Genomic DNA, 15,735 nt, shown 5'->3' on the forward strand with positions numbered 1-15,735 from the left:
GACTGATGGAATCGGAACTCTAGTAAATACTACTGATAAGTAATCTAGGTTTTATCATGAAACCCTTAAATATACTGTTTAAGGGGTCTTACACCAAGGAAGGGGGTAAGTGGGGTGTAGCTGTTGCATAGTCCATATTGGGGGTGACATTCTACAAACTCAGAAAAGTTGATGCTACTCCTGATTTGATTGTCAATATAATAAACAGTGCCGATATAGTAGTAGTTCAGCTCCACATGCTCCCCAATGTTAACAATGGGAAAAATGCTTCAAGAGGCTTCACTTCATTTTCAGTCCTACAAAAATTCTTCATGACACTAATGCCATCATACATATATACTGAATGGCCACTTTATTAGAGACCCCCACCTAGTAGAGCGTTGGACCTTCTTTGGCCTTCAGAACTGCAGCAATAAGTCGTGGTAAAAATTCCACTAGGTGATTAAGTTGTTCTGCAGGAATATCGGCCCCTGCGGACAGGAAGCTTCTTGTAGTTGTTGAAAATTAAATGGAGGTGCTGGCATGTTCTGACCAGCTAACAGGATGGGGTCATCGATTCATGCTTCTTGTGCCAAACTCTGACCTTCCCATCAGCACGGGGCAACAGAAATCTGGATCTATCTGACCAGGAGATGTTTTTCCGCTGCTCAGTGATACAACTTTTGTGCTCTTTTGCCCCCTGGAGTCTCATCTTTCTGTTTCTCTTAGACACAACGGTGCTGGACCTGGTCTGCTGTTATAGCCCATCCGTGATAAGGGATGATGAGTTGTGCATTCAGACATGTTAGTTGGAGCACCAGCGTTGTATTTGGCTGTAATTTGTTTGACTGTGCAGCATCTGTTGACCAGAACACTTCCTGACATCCTCCTCTGACCCCTTTTTTCTAGGAGCCATTTTTGTCCACAAGATCCTCTTTTGCTGGATGTTTTTACTCAATAACACCACTCTTAGTATACCCTCCACACCGTTACATGACAAAACCCCACAAGGTTGGCAGTGACATCCTGGCACCAGCTAGTCCAGCATCGATGACCCGGCCTCATTAGAAGTCGCTCAGATTGCTGGATTTTCCCATCTAATGTGGATTCACACTAAAACTGATCCACAGAAAACTTGTCATGTGATTTCATGCTGCTCTCCGGGGGCACAGGGATAATTTCCATACAGGGAAGCTCCAATAGGGCAGAAAGTATCTCTAATAAAGGGGCCAGCCATTGTAAGGTTAAAGGGGTTGTCAGATTTCACACACAAATATACTGGGTGATTCTAAAAGAATGGTGCAAAGATAAAAGTTTATCAAACAGATTAAAAGAGAAACAGTATGCTGCCCATAACAACAAATGACAGAACAGCTCTCACTTTATATGCTGCTCTTGGAAATAAAATGAAAGCTGTGCTGTGAATGGGCAAGAGAGTGTCTATCAGACAGCTTTCATAGATCTGCCCCCAAATCTTTAAAGAGACTATCAGCTATTTTGCATCTATAAGCCAAGCCTATAGGCTCAAAGCAGGTGACCCGCTGAGTCCGGGGATGCAAGTTTTCTACTAACCTTCCCTGCCGTTCCCCCATGTCAGTGCTCAAAACTAATATTGAATGCACTGAGGGGCACGCTCGGTAGTCCTCCCATTCTATGCATGCAATGGGAGGACAGCTTAGCATGTGACTACGGTAGGTAGTATTGTCAATGCATTTAGCAGTGGGTATAAGTGTGGACAATGGGGGAACGATGGGGAAGCCAAGTATAAAACTCACATTTCCGGACTCAACTTGGCTTAATAGAACCTACCACTAGAGGTGCTATTGTGCAAGATGGCGACATGGAAGCAGGAGTGAGCATTTTGTGTGATGACGTTCGCATGAACAAGAGCCTCATAGTGCAGCAACAATTTAGGACCAAATTCAGCAAGTGTGCAACACATAGGAACTACATTGTCATTGGGTGAAGCAGTTCACATCTGTTTGTCAAGCTATTGCTCTCTTAACACAACAAAAAGTCATTGTAAGGGCTTTTACCCACTAGTGTTTTATCTTAACGCTGCGATATCGCTGCGTTTTTTTCAATGGGACTTTCTAATGTTAAAATCACATCGCACATTAGAAAGTCCCATTGAAAAAAAACGCGGCGATATCGGAGGGGTATAAAAAACACTAGTGGCTAAAAGCCCGAAAGCAATCGCAAAGGTAAACAAACTGCCCCACTGAAAGTTTTCTTAACGCAATAAGTCCCAAGTTAAAGGGGTTTTCCAGGCAGCGCTGGCTGTCAGTGCCAGACTACACCAGGGTCTGAGCGAAGCTGCTGCTCCGCCCCCTGTGTAGTGGCCAGCACTCATAATTGCAGCGTAACTCTATATGAAATCAATGGGAACAGCACTTGTAATTGCAAGCTGGAGTCCCATTAATTTCAATAAGAGCTGCACCGGCCACTACGCAAAAGTCGGAGCAGCAGCTACGTGGCATGGCCTCGGTCCGTTGGGTATAGTGACAAGAATGGAGTTGTACCCTGACATTCTAGACAATAATGTGTTGCTGACAATGTGGTAATACTCTGGGAATGGTCGGCCATACTTCCAACAAGTCAACGCGCCTTGTCATATATCCAATGCTGTTTTTACATTGGTTTGAGGACATGGATGTTCCATGATTGGACCGGCTGCTCAGAGTCCCAACCTGAAACCTACTGAACATCTTTGGGATGAACTGGAATGTCAGGTCAGGAAATATGGACAGCATCCATCTTCTTTGAGAGAACTTGCCAGATGTTTGCAGGATGAATGGAGGGAAATTCCAGCTGAAGTGTATCAGGCATTAGTAGAAAGTATGCCACAGAGAGTATCCAATGTCATTAGGGCCAAAGGAGCCCCGCTAAGTCTTAACATATGGAAATAAATACTACTTTTGGTTCTTGTTCAGCTGTCCAATTACTTCTGATAGAATAATGTATATATCTCAGCATCCTGTAAGAGTCAACCTCAGTCATTCATTTCTTACCATCGTCTGGAAGCACGAGTGCAGCTGTGTGAGGAACGGAGGCTTCCCGGGGAGGGCCAGCACTCTCTTCTCCACCATTGTGCATTCAACGTCATCGTCCTGAATCACCACATCTTTCTTCAGGATCTTTATTGCATACAGCTCATCGGTCCCCTTCCTTTCTGCTAGTATCACCTGTTATTGGAGAAGGAGATGCTATCAGCATAAAGCCTTCATTTCAGGAATAAACACAGCCTGTTTTGTATGGGTTTATGGGAAGGTTATGGTAAAGCTGTTAGAAATGCATCAAGCTTTTATAGGAGCATTAAACCAGAAAATTGAAATGTTCTGATACGAATCTGGGAGTTATGATACATCATTCACTTGACTTTCAAAGAACTGCACTATAAAAAAAAATATTTCACATTCACAAAAGCTAGAAAAAAACCTGAATGAAGTCATAAAATAAAAGTGTTCCTCCATACTCCATCAGAGAAGCATGAATCACTGTGCTGAGCTGTGCTCCTCAGGGGCGTGACCACTCCAATGCATGTGTGCGTGGGAGAGCTGTACTGATAGTCCCCGCCCCTGAAGATAATGCTATGAAAAAAGGAAGAAAAATATATCAAATTCTCCAGGGGGAAACTAGATGACATTTTCCTATGTAATATTTAACTTTAAAAGTGACAAATTTACAACATAAAATCATACTGGATGCATAATTTCTGAGTCTCGGTAAAAAAAAGACGACTCTTATCAGTGATCAAGGTCAGAAAGGAATAAGAGGAAAATGATCGAATGGCTGCCAGCACGCTACCTGCTAGCTCTCTTATAACAAGACAATGAGTCCATCTAGTGCAGGTGAGAAGCGGCAGCTAATCACGGCTTGCAGCCCGCATCCCCTTGAAACGCTCATTTACATATTTATAATGTTCTGCCACTCGCTCTTCTCGCATCAGACGAGCTTTTTAATAATGTTTTCCTTTATGTTTGCTCAATTAAAGAGGAAAATCTGGGAAAGTGCTGCCATTCTTTCCCCCAGCTGCTGCATGCCTCCCCTTGGCTGGCAGATTAGGTGCTCGCCGGCTGCAATAAACAGGACAAGCTCCACTGATGAATTGCGCTCACCGGCTTTGTTTTTCCACATTAAAGTGTTCCGATTCTAGAAACTGGCCTGGAGCAGCTCTTTTATGGTATAGATTCCTTAACCCTTTGCCGGTGGGAGGCATCGGTCTGGCTGATGCACCACGGCTGGGAGACGGGGACAATTTGTAATATTTTTTTTTTCTCATTGGATGTGAAATCCTTGTTGCAATGTGAACAGCTGTAGGTTCAGCGGAGAACACAATTAACATATGGAAATGTATACACCTCATTAGGAAAAACTTTTTCCTCATACATCAAGGTAGATTGCAATAAACAGAGTATTTTCCTAGAGAAACAGGCGTATTGGGCAAAATAAGCCAAGTGCAAACTCTTCCTAAGGATGCACTTTATAAGTGGCAAAAAATAAGTAAAATCTTCAGCTTCAAAGAGACATTTTCATATATTATGGGATTGCACTTTAAGCGACTGGCCCAAAAATTCTATTACCCAATTTGCTCCCTTTAGGGTACGTTCATATTGGGCAGATATGCTGCGGAATTCCCCTCCTGGAAAATTCCACAGCATTTCCACATCCAAAACGGAATCAAAATCCGCAGCATTGGTGCAGAATTTGACTAGAAATCAGCTACGTTTCTGCAGCCACAGCACTTCCCGCACCTACCAGTCTTTGGCGCATTCTCCCGGTAACTGGCAGCCACTAGCGAGTGCTGCACTGCTGATTGCACGATATAGAAGAGGCCTCACCTGACCAGCGGCATGGCGCTCTCTACAGGCCGCACTGATGGCACAAAGAATTGGGAGGTGAAGGGAAGCACTGAATCTGCCAAAATCCGTTGTGGATACGCAAATACGCAATGCTGATTCCGCAAGAACATGCACAAATATGCGTGTGTGAATCCAGCGCTTGGAACAGGAATGATTCAGGTTAAAGGAATCCAGATTTCTTGCAACTGTCCTCCGGTGCCATCCCCTTTTACAGCTTCTATATTCTTTGTATAGGGCTCTGGCTTTAGGTTGACAAACAACAGTAAGAGCTAACAAATTCCAATACATTGAGGGTCACGACAGCCTAGAGCATGCTGGGGATTGTAGTTGCACAATGGTTGGAGAGCAGTAGTCTGTTGGAGACCACACTTTTGGAAAATTTCCTTTCAGGAGGCTGCAAGTCTAAGTGAGCACACAGGCCTCAGAGAGGTGGAAGGACATCCCTTTACTTGTGTTTTTGGGATAACACCACACAATGTGTCCTTCAGCGACTTGTTTCCATACAAAGGACGCAGGATCTGCGCTGGAAACCGTTTAACTGCATCATCGCAGTGGATTTCAATGGATTGTGTTTCCAGACCCCGTGGGTGTTCCGGGGTCAAGTGAACAGCACAGTGCAAAAAGCGTATTGATATTTATTTCCCGAGCTGCACGCTCCTTCCCCTCTCACAGGACTGCCGCTGAGAAGAACGTCTTTCAAACAGAAATGAGACAAAAGGTTGTTTTTCTTTTTTTCTATTTTTCACACCACAGCTGCCTACAGACTAACAGGAAGAAAGCCGAAAACAAAAACAAGGAAAGGATGAGGCAGAAGAGCAGTTATAATGGGAGAGGGAAGATGAGCCAGGGAGAGAACAGATAAAAGAGGGAAAGGAAATGGAGAAACATAAAAATAAAATTTAAGTGAGAATTCGGGGTGGGGAAAAAGGAAGGAGGAGGAGCAAAGGGAGAAAGTAGGAGGGGCGGGGGAAGAAAGAAGGAGGAGGGGTGGGAAAGGAGGGTGGAAGAAAAAGGAGAGGTGAGGGGTGAGGAAGAGGGGAGAGGAGGAAGGAGGCGAAAGAAGGAAATGGGGTAAGGAGGCGAAAGAAGGAAATGGGGTAAGGAGGCGAAAGAAGGAAATGGGGTAAGGAGGCGAAAGAAGGAAATGGGGTAAGGAGGCGAAAGAAGGAAATGGGGTAAGGAGGCGAAAGAAGGAAATGGGGTAAGGAGGCGAAAGAAGGAAATGGGGTAAGGAGGCGAAAGAAGGAAATGGGGTAAGGAGGCGAAAGGAGGAAATGGGGTAAGGAGGCGAAAGAAGGAAATGGGGTAAGGAGGCGAAAGAAGGAAATGGGGTAAGGAGGCGAAAGAAGGAAATGGGGTAAGGAGGCGAAAGAAGGAAATGGGGTAAGGAGGCGAAAGAAGGAAATGGGGTAAGGAGGCGAAAGAAGGAAATGGGGTAAGGAGGCGAAAGAAGGAAATGGGGTAAGGAGGCGAAAGAAGGAAATGGGGTAAGGAGGCGAAAGAAGGAAATGGGGTAAGGAGGCGAAAGAAGGAAATGGGGTAAGGAGGCGAAAGAAGGAAATGGGGTAAGGAGGCGAAAGAGGAGGCGGCGGCGTTAGGAGGCGGCGGCGAGAGGAGGCGGCGGGGCAAACGAGGGGGGCAGGGAGGAAAGAGTGCAAGCGCATGTTTAGAGAAGACTGAGTGTGCGTACTAAGAGTGGGAAAAATTAAAGCTTGCAAGCAAGTTCAAATGGGGGAGCGAAGTGCACAGTAAGTGCACAAGTGCTCTTAGAGGAGAGAAAAATAGCAAGATAGCATGAAAGTGCAGGCTTAGAGGTGTTGGAGGTGAATGCATTAAAAAATGAAAAAGCACAAGCCTACACAGAGGAGTGGGGGGGGGGGGAGTGCAATCATGTTCAGAAGGAGAAGTGGCATGTGGGGGTTAATGTGAGAGTATGCAAAAGGGAAAATGGCAGCCCACTCAGAGGAGAGAAAAAGTAAGGAGAGGAGTGCACAAGTGAGTAAAAGCAAGAGACTTCTCAGAGGGAGAGAGTGTCCTCAGAGAGGAAAAGGGGGAGCGCAAGCAAGCCCAGAGAAGGAAAGGAGGGGAAATCCTTCTTACAAATCTTATAGCTGGATGCAGAATAATTATGTTGCATTTAACTCACCTTCCCAAAACTTCCTTTTCCCAGCACCTTTAGAAAGTTGAAATCTGATACTTTCACTCGGTCTCGGTTTCCATTGCTGTCAATTTTGGCCACTGGATTTGACACTTTCTCTTCCGCTGCTTTGTTGCTGGGACCAATTTTGGCTCTCTATAGGAAACAAATATGTTGCAGCTGTAAAATAATGATGTGCAATTTCTGTTTTTTTTTATTGTCTGCACTGTCGCCTACCAATCTGCAATGGAAAGACAAGACCTGCACTCTGGTTGCACTACCAGTGGCAGCCAGAATCCAGCTCCGGATGTGGTTACAGTATTAGATGTAACAATAGCGCAGGTCTTCCTTTATTTTGTCTTTGCGGTAACAAATTCTTAAGGTTAGCAATAAATAGAGGACAAAATAGAAGGACTGCAGGATCAGACTACAGAGACATTAACTGTTGTATATAATTAGGAAAGCACATACATTATCCTACCAAAAGTAATTGGTCACCTGAGCAATCAAAAGTAATATTTATTTCCATAGGTTACTACTTAGTGGGGCTCCTTTGGCCCTAATGACATTGGATACTCTCTGTGGAATACTTTCTACTAATGTTTGATACACTTCAGCTGGAATTTCCCTCCACTCATCCTGCAAACGTCTGGCGAGTTCTCTCAAAGAAGATGAACTGTTCATATTTTTTGACCCATAGTTCCAGTTCATCCCAGAGATGTTCAGTAGGGTGCAGCCCAGTTCAATAGTGGAACATCCATTTCCTCAAACCAACGTAAAACAGGGTTATCTTGTTGGAAGTATGACTGACCATTCCCCGGAGAATTACCACATTGTCAGCAGCACATAATTGTCTAGAATGTCAGGGCACACCTCTGTGGTCATGGTTCTTGTCACTAAATACAGCGGTCCGAGATCATGCCATGTAACACATCCCCAGAGCATAATGGAACCTCTGCCATATTTAACTGTTGACACAACATACTCAAAATGCATTCCCCAGGCGTTCTCCACACCCAGGTACAATAAGGTATCTTATGTGAAGATGCAGTAACGTGATTTGTCACTTCAAACATTCAATGACAACGCTCCTTGCATCACTGTAGATGGGCTGATGCACCTTTGAAAAACCTTACTAGATGTTTGCAGGATGAATGGAGGGAAATAGCTGCTGAAGTTTATCAGACATTAGTAGAAAGCATGCCATGGAGTGTATCTGATGTCATTAGCAAAAAAGAAGCCCAACCAAGTATTAGCATGTGTAAATACTACTTTTAAATCTTGCCCAGGTGTCCAATATCTTTTAGTAGGATAGTGTGAAGCTGCATTTAGACTGAACAACTGTAGTTGTTCTGTTTAAATGTAGCCAATGACTGAACGATGTGCGAAAATCGTGAGGTTCTAGCTCGTCGTTCGGTTTAAGCCAGCATAAAAATCAGCGATGCTCGTGCGGTGTAAACAGGCGGCCCGAGTGCGGATGAGCTGGTGATGATGATGGTATCACCAGCTCATTCACTCAGGCAAACAAGAATCGTGAGATTCTCAAGCCTTGTAAAAGGGCCATAAAGTCTGCATACGAGCTGTAGATACGATTCTTAATCTAGATGTATTGGAGAACACCACAAGATACCGTATATACTCGAGTATTAGCCGACCCGAGTATAAGCCGAGTCAATACGTTTTACCACAAAAAAATGGTAAAATGTATTGACTCGAGTATAAGCCTAGCTATACTTGAGTATATACTAAGTAAAGAAAAAATACAATACTCACCTCCCAGCTAGTGTCTGTATCCCAGGCGCGATGGTCTCCCCCGGCGGTGCGGCAAGCTGCTTGAGAATTCTCCCCTGCAGTCATCTTCCTGCTCGGCTTTGAATTCCCCCGCTGTCAGCGCTGTGTAGGTAAGCACTGTGATTGGATCGAGCACCAGCCAATCACAGCCGGCGCTCGATAAACCAATCACAGCCATTCAGTGATGTCATCCACTGAATGGCTGTGAATGATCAAGCGCCAGCTGTGATTGGCTGGCACTCAATCCAATCACAGCACTTACCTACACAGCGCTGACGGTGGGGGAATTCAAAGCTGAACAGGGAGATGACAGCGGGGAGAATTCTCAAGCAGCTTGCCGCACCGCCGGGGAGATCATCGCGCCGGGGATACAGACACCGGCTGGGAGGTGAGTATTGCGGGTTTTTTGTTGTTGTTTTTTTTTTACCTCACTCAAGTATAAGCCGAAGGGGGCTTTTTCAGCATAAAAAAAAGGGCTGAAAGACTAGGCTTATACTCAAGTATATATGGTAAGTAAAATTAAGTCTCAAATAGTAGGTCTCATTTATACTTCAATTCGTCACCAGTTTCAAGATCTCTGAACATGCGTCTTTTCAGTGACAGCAAGCAGAGAAAGCCTGGCCAGATCACGTGCGCCCCACTGGTGATGGATTGTTACAGTCTATTAGTAGCAGCACCAAATTCTTTCTGGTTTTAAAAAAGAAATACCCCATTAGCCACACGCTGGACCCCCCCCCCCCCCCCTTTTGATCTACAAAGTCATACAGGAGATGTAAGTTCCTGTACAAGGGGCCATACCTACAATGATTGATTAAAGCCCATTAGCTGTAGGAGTGGGATAGGTAGTTTTTTTAAGGCTTTGAATGTACACGTGTGTTCGAATATAATAAAGCAGCTTTATTTGTACCCAAAGAGGCAATGCTATTAAATAGACTGCGCCAGGAGAGACATTGGTGGCCTATCACTGGGGCAAGCCATCTACATTTGGCGACTGTGCGGTGGGGGCACTGGGAAACAGTCATCAAACATTGTCTCCACTTCTCTTTTTTCCAGGCGACTGGATGGTAGGCCATTGACTCTATAGTGACAATTAGCAAAGTGTCTGGGTGCTTTTAGACAGAACGATTATCATTCAAATAAGAGAAAGTGAGTGAAAATTATTCTTTCTAAACGAGCCGATGAGTGAATGACGAGTGAAAATTGTCCGTTTTTCGCTCGTCGTTCACTTATACAGGCATTAAAAAAATCATTCTACAGCGAATGTGAAAGGCTGAATGATACTAAACAATGTTCGTTGAACGAATCAACGATTCATCTACGTCAGGCGTACGAGAGCGAACGAGCTAGCGATGACATCAGTGGCTCGTTCGCTCATGTGAACCACAATCGTCCAACGTGAAACACACCCTAAGCACCTCCGTGCCACGGACACATTCACAGTCGGGGGGTTGTCCAGGAACGCTGGGATTGGTAGTTTTACAACAGATGATGAGCCGCGGGCCGGACACCTCTACTAATCGGAAGATCCTCGGAGCTCAGGTAGAACATTTTCCGGGCTCCACCGTCCCGTTACAAAGTTCGGGAACCCCTGCTGCGCCTCTCTAATTGCCTCGATGACTATATAATTGGCAGGCCTTGGCTTTCGGACATGGCGCGCTCCTGCTTATTTCTTTTTTAATTTCTGGAGAAGCTGCCATATTGAGACAGCAGCAGAGAGTTCAGTCTGCCATGAAATTCCATTAGCCTGATTCCGAGCTCTTCAATTTGTCTGTTGCTCACAGCTCCCGCAGATAACAGGCTCCTGAGCAATCTCTCAGTCACAGCCCCAGCTAATTTGTTATGGCAAGGCTGTTTGCACCCCTTTCAAGGTCACCTGCAGACTCGGCTTAAAGCTCCAGCGCCATCAGACAACACGCAGACAGTATCCAGCCAGAAATAAGAAGAATTAAAATTAAAATGGGTGTATACGGATTTAACAATCCCCCTTCCATGTATTCTGCGGAGATGTGCAGCATGGAAGGTATTGCCATAACTGTTTAATAGGATAGAGACCTCGATATAGCCAACATCAATGTTTTTTATTCTTTTTGTTCATTGCTAAGCGCCCTGTGGTCAGATCATCTATTTCCTAGTACCCAGTGATATACATTGAATGGCTCCTTAAAGACCCCCACCCTCTTACGATTGGAGAGTCCCTGAATGACCCCGGAGTGCAGCATAAAATCACTTGCCAAGTTTTTGTGGATTAATTTCAGTGTGAATCCACATTAGATGGGAAAATCCAGCGATCTGAGTGACTTCCAACGAGGCCAGGTCATCAGTGCTAGACTAGCTGGTGCCAGGATGTCACTGCCAGCCGTGTGGGGTTTTCTCATGCAAGGCCGGCTGCATGCGGCTGGATTTGGATTGCGGACGATCCACGGCATTCCGCATCCATTAGCAAGAATAGAACATTTGCATGTCCACTCACATGAGCCAACAGCAATTGCGATTATCACATGCAGAAAAAAAAAATAGCAGCATGTTCTATTTTTGCGCGGATTCCGTATGGACGGCTTCCAGTGAAGTCAATGGAAGCCATCCGGCCCACAGCCCTTCCACAATTGACATTGCGGAAAGGTTGCAGATTCTGCGTCAACGCCTAGTGCCGGCGCAAGAAAAGCAGGGATTGAAAAAGACTTTAAAAATCTGCACTGCGCATGTCAGACAGCGAGCCGTCTGGACCATCCGCTATACAATGAAATACAGGTACGCATGGACGGCGGCCAGGCACAGGGTCAGATTCTGCTGTGGGCTCACGCATGCGGAATCCGACCGGTTCATGTGCAGCTGGCCTAACAGTGTAGAGAGTATACAGAGAATGGCGTGATCGGGGTAAAACATCCAGCAAAATGGATCCTATGGACGCAAACAACTCATTGGTGAAAGGGATCAGAGGAGGATGTCAAAAATCGCTGATAAACAGAAGCTGCGAATTGCGGCTGAATACAAGGCTGGTGCTTTGATTAATGTCCGTGCTAAGGAACGGCGAGTTGTGTGTTCACAGACTGGCTATAAGAGCAGACGGACAGTTCAAGAACTATAGCTGTGAGAAACATAAAAAGGAAACTCGAGTGGGAAGAACAGCAGAAAAAAATGTATCACCGAGCAGTGGAAAATCCTCGCCTGGTCAGATGAATCAAGATTTCTCTTGCAGCGTGCTGGTGGGAGGTCAGAACTTGTTGCAAGCAGCATGAATTGCTGAACCCTTCCTGTCAGGCTGGTGGAGGTGGGGAAGGTTTTCTTGGCACATTTTGGGGTTCTCCGATACCTGTAGATAGGGGCCATGAAGAACTGCGGCAGTTCTGAAGGCCGAAGGAGATCCAACGCGCTACTAGATAGGGGTCGGTACTAAAGCTGCCATTCAATGTCTAGCACACAACACATTGTATATCATCCTGTCCAATGCCTGTAAATGTATCTGGAGGCTGAAAGTAATTGTTATGAAGACAGGGAGTTATATGACCTTACCGTCATACATAGCAATGACTACCGTCAGCCTCCCATAGTGGCTGATAACAGGGAGCATTAAATTACCATAATCACCGAACACAAGTTAGACTTTAGCATCCGTTTATCATCACCATCCAATGTCCCAGCAAAATCCTCATTTGCTGAACATCAAATGCATCTCTATCAAAAGAAGTAAAAAGTTCATGCATCACAAAATTCTCTGGCATGCTAGCTCCCCTTTTCATAGAAGTTTGGGGTGGAAGCGTTCCCCGGACCGGTCGTCTTTGATTTCCCCAATCAAAAGACATATTCGGCTTTTATAGCGAGCGCGCCTCTGAGTAATAAGCCACTGTACTGTTTTATGAAGACAAATTGCCTTGGATGCCCAGAATGTGCCAAGCGAGCCCTTCAACGCAGGCTGCCTCTGGAGCTGCTTAACAAGAGTTCGGGGGGGTTTCATTTTTTTTAGTTTAGATTATTTATCAAGACCGGAGCAGGAACTTCAAACACCCATCCACTGGCTCGCTGCGGGGAGCTGCTGCTTAAATAATGTTCCTAGGGATTAGAGACAGAGGAAAAACCGAGAAGTGAGCCTGATCTGACAGGCTGCAGAGAGGAGTCCCTAGCTGCGCTTTCCCCACAATGAAATATTCATCTGTGATGACTTCTGACAGCAACTTGGAAATCCGCAACGAAAATACCCGCTGCTATCAGAGGTCGGAGATTCCCACTCCGCACCCAGAAAGCAATGGCGACCATTATAATACCAATTAGCGGGTTCTGCACACTATGCTGCGGAATGGATTACAGGAATGTAGCGGAGCTGAGTTTGTCTTTGAACTGATTTAACCCATTAAGGACCAAGCACTATAAATTTACAGCGCTTGGTCCTGGGCTTTAAACCCAGGCAATAGTTAAAAAAAAAAAAATATGGCAGAGATTTAAAGCCCCTGCTTCTGCAATAAATCAGAAGAATGTTAGGTTGTCAGCTGTTAGTCACATAGTCACAGCTGATAACCCGGAGAAGAAGGCAACAGGGGTGTTTAACCCCTTCTTTCTTTAGTACACAGCGTTCAATGAGCGCTATGTAAAAAGTGAAAGCATAACTTCCACTACACAAACCGGCAGTCACATAACCGCCAGGATTCCCTGCTACAGCAGAGCTGCAGGGTCGTAGCAGACCGTGATCAGCTCTGCCAGTGACTATTGTCATTATAGGGGATGTTTTCCCCTGTAACTGGGGCTCCTAAGGACGCCCTAGCTACAGTGGGAAAGTGTCAAATAAAAACAAACAAACACATGAATGTCCCCCAGAGGGTCTTCTATGACATCATGGGGGACATAGATGGTTCAAAAAATAATTACATAAATAAGTAAAACAAAATTACAGAATAAAATAAAAATATATACATAAAAAAGAAAATAACCCAAAGCCGACGCCAACCAAAACTGTCGCCGTATGCGCCCTGTAATCCAAAAACATACAAACGAGGAACCCATTTCCATACTTTATTTTAGCATAAATATACCAATTTTTAAAAAAAAGTATAAATGTTAAAAAAAAAAATCATTTTTTTAGCTTTTTACTTCCAATAAAACTTAAAAACAGTAAAAAAAAAAGTCAGTGAAAACGATTAAAAAAAAAATAGCCCTATATGTCACGAAAAAAAAAACTGCAGCAAAAATAATTTTGGTAGCTGAAGGAAAAAATATAGGGCAGTTAAACCGCCACATGGGTAAAGTGTCTGGTCCTTAAGGTACAACACAGCCTGGTCCTTAAGGGGTTAAGCTCAAACCACACAGACCTGGAGATATTACTTAGGCAGAGTCGTTACTCTGAAGCAGTGACCTGCTCGATATATCCTTATTAATATTATACATGCAAAAGTAACTGTCTGTTACCTTTTCACGGCTGAACCGCTAAAGCCATTTTGATGAAATTTGGCAGGGAGATGGTTTGCATCTTAAGGAAGGACATAGGCTACGTTTTATCCCCAAAATTTATAGCATTCTTTATGGATCGCGTCAAGACAGATTAGGAGCCGCGCAGGTGCACCTCAGCTCCGCCACCGCATGGCGAGGCGGAGAAGAAGGGGGTACACATCACAAGCTATGCCTACACAAACGGGCAGACGTCGTTGCCGCACGTATGCGATTATTAAGGGCAGCAGCACACAACCAGGTTTGAATTGCGGAATACGCGATAGTCTCCTGCATGGACGATCCACCGCATTTAACCAATGGAGCATCCACATGTCCGCTCACACGAGCAGACAGCAACTGCAATTTTCCGCTCATGGAAGAAAAATCGAAGCATGCCCCATTTTCGTGCGAGCTCCAGCTTCCATTGAAGTCATTGGAAGCTGTCCGACCTGCGGCCCTTTCGCAATCGACATTGCAGAAAGATCGCGGGATCCGCGTCATTTCCTAGCGACGGCGCAGAGAAGATAAACATTTGAAAAAAAAAATGTGTATTGCACATGGTCGATTGTTTGCCGGACAGACCAGCTGCAGTACAGAAGAAAACAAGAAATGACAGGTATGCGCGGACGCCGGACGGACACAGGGTCGAATTCCAGATGCGGAATCTGACCCGTTTGTGTACAGGTGGCCTAAGCTAGCAGGGATACTCGGCGTTGCGCGGGATTAAAACTTGAACGAAAGACACAAACATGGATTGAGATTTTCAAGAAACTCTATGTTGCCCATAGCAACCTATCACAGAACAGCTTTTATTTTACCTCAGCTGTGTAAGAAATGGTTTCCTTTTGATAATCGTATTTCCTAACCATTTTTTGGTCTTCTTTTAATATGCTGCACAAGTCCGATCTGGCGCGTAGCTCTAGCAGAATTAGAGCTGCGAAGATTACAAATTACACACCTGGGGCGAAATATTGTAAGAGCTATTATTATGACTGAATAGCAAAAGGAGAAAGTATTTTAATTCCATGCATTCCGATAATACCGATGGATTTGTCCATTAATTCAAAAAGGCTGCAATTCCCTCTAAAAATAGTATTTGCGATGACAATCAATAAGGCCCAAGGGCAAACACTTAAGGTGGCAGGTGTACATTTAGAAAAAACTTTTTTTTTCTCATGGGCAACTGTATGTGGCGTGCTGATGTGTATACAGACCACAAAGCCTTTATATCCTAGCAAAAGATGACAAGACAAAACATCTCTCATGTGAAAGCACCGATTGGTAACCAAGGGCTTCATATACACGCGTTCTATAGCAATTTCGCATCACTACAAAATCTCACGATTTTGTAGCCCGTGTAATTGAGGCCTTATGGATCCAAGACAAATCACTGAAGGAGTAACACACGACCATCTCCGGTTTTTATGAAACTTTGCACATTCGTGCATTACTAGAATTCTGAAACCCACTGGGCTATAGGGTCAAGAAATAGAGAGGAGTCAATTTTCCAAATGTCACCGAGAAATATAATTTTCAATAGTTCATATGTCT

The 15,735-nt window shown here is 44.7% G+C and overlaps 1 protein-coding gene across 3 annotated transcripts in view; it reads right to left on the reverse strand.

The window, feature by feature from the left end:
- The window catches only part of PRKCB (protein kinase C beta), a 205,785-nt gene that overhangs the window by 40,885 nt on the left and 149,165 nt on the right, over positions 1 to 15,735 (reverse strand). For 2 of the 3 annotated variants that reach the window (XM_066576544.1, XM_066576542.1), the window contains exons 9-10: positions 6,988 to 7,134; positions 2,991 to 3,164 (exon numbers count right to left, since the gene is read on the reverse strand). The exons of the other annotated variant lie outside the window; for it this stretch is intronic. In XM_066576544.1, coding sequence (XP_066432641.1) covers positions 2,991 to 3,164; positions 6,988 to 7,134 — 321 coding nt within the window. The remainder of the gene's footprint in view (positions 1 to 2,990; positions 3,165 to 6,987; positions 7,135 to 15,735) is intronic. 3 annotated transcript variants of the gene reach the window in all.

The sequence above is a fragment of the Eleutherodactylus coqui genome, chromosome 8 (assembly GCF_035609145.1).
Source record: "Eleutherodactylus coqui strain aEleCoq1 chromosome 8, aEleCoq1.hap1, whole genome shotgun sequence".
NCBI classification, from domain to species: Eukaryota; Metazoa; Chordata; class Amphibia; order Anura; family Eleutherodactylidae; genus Eleutherodactylus; species Eleutherodactylus coqui.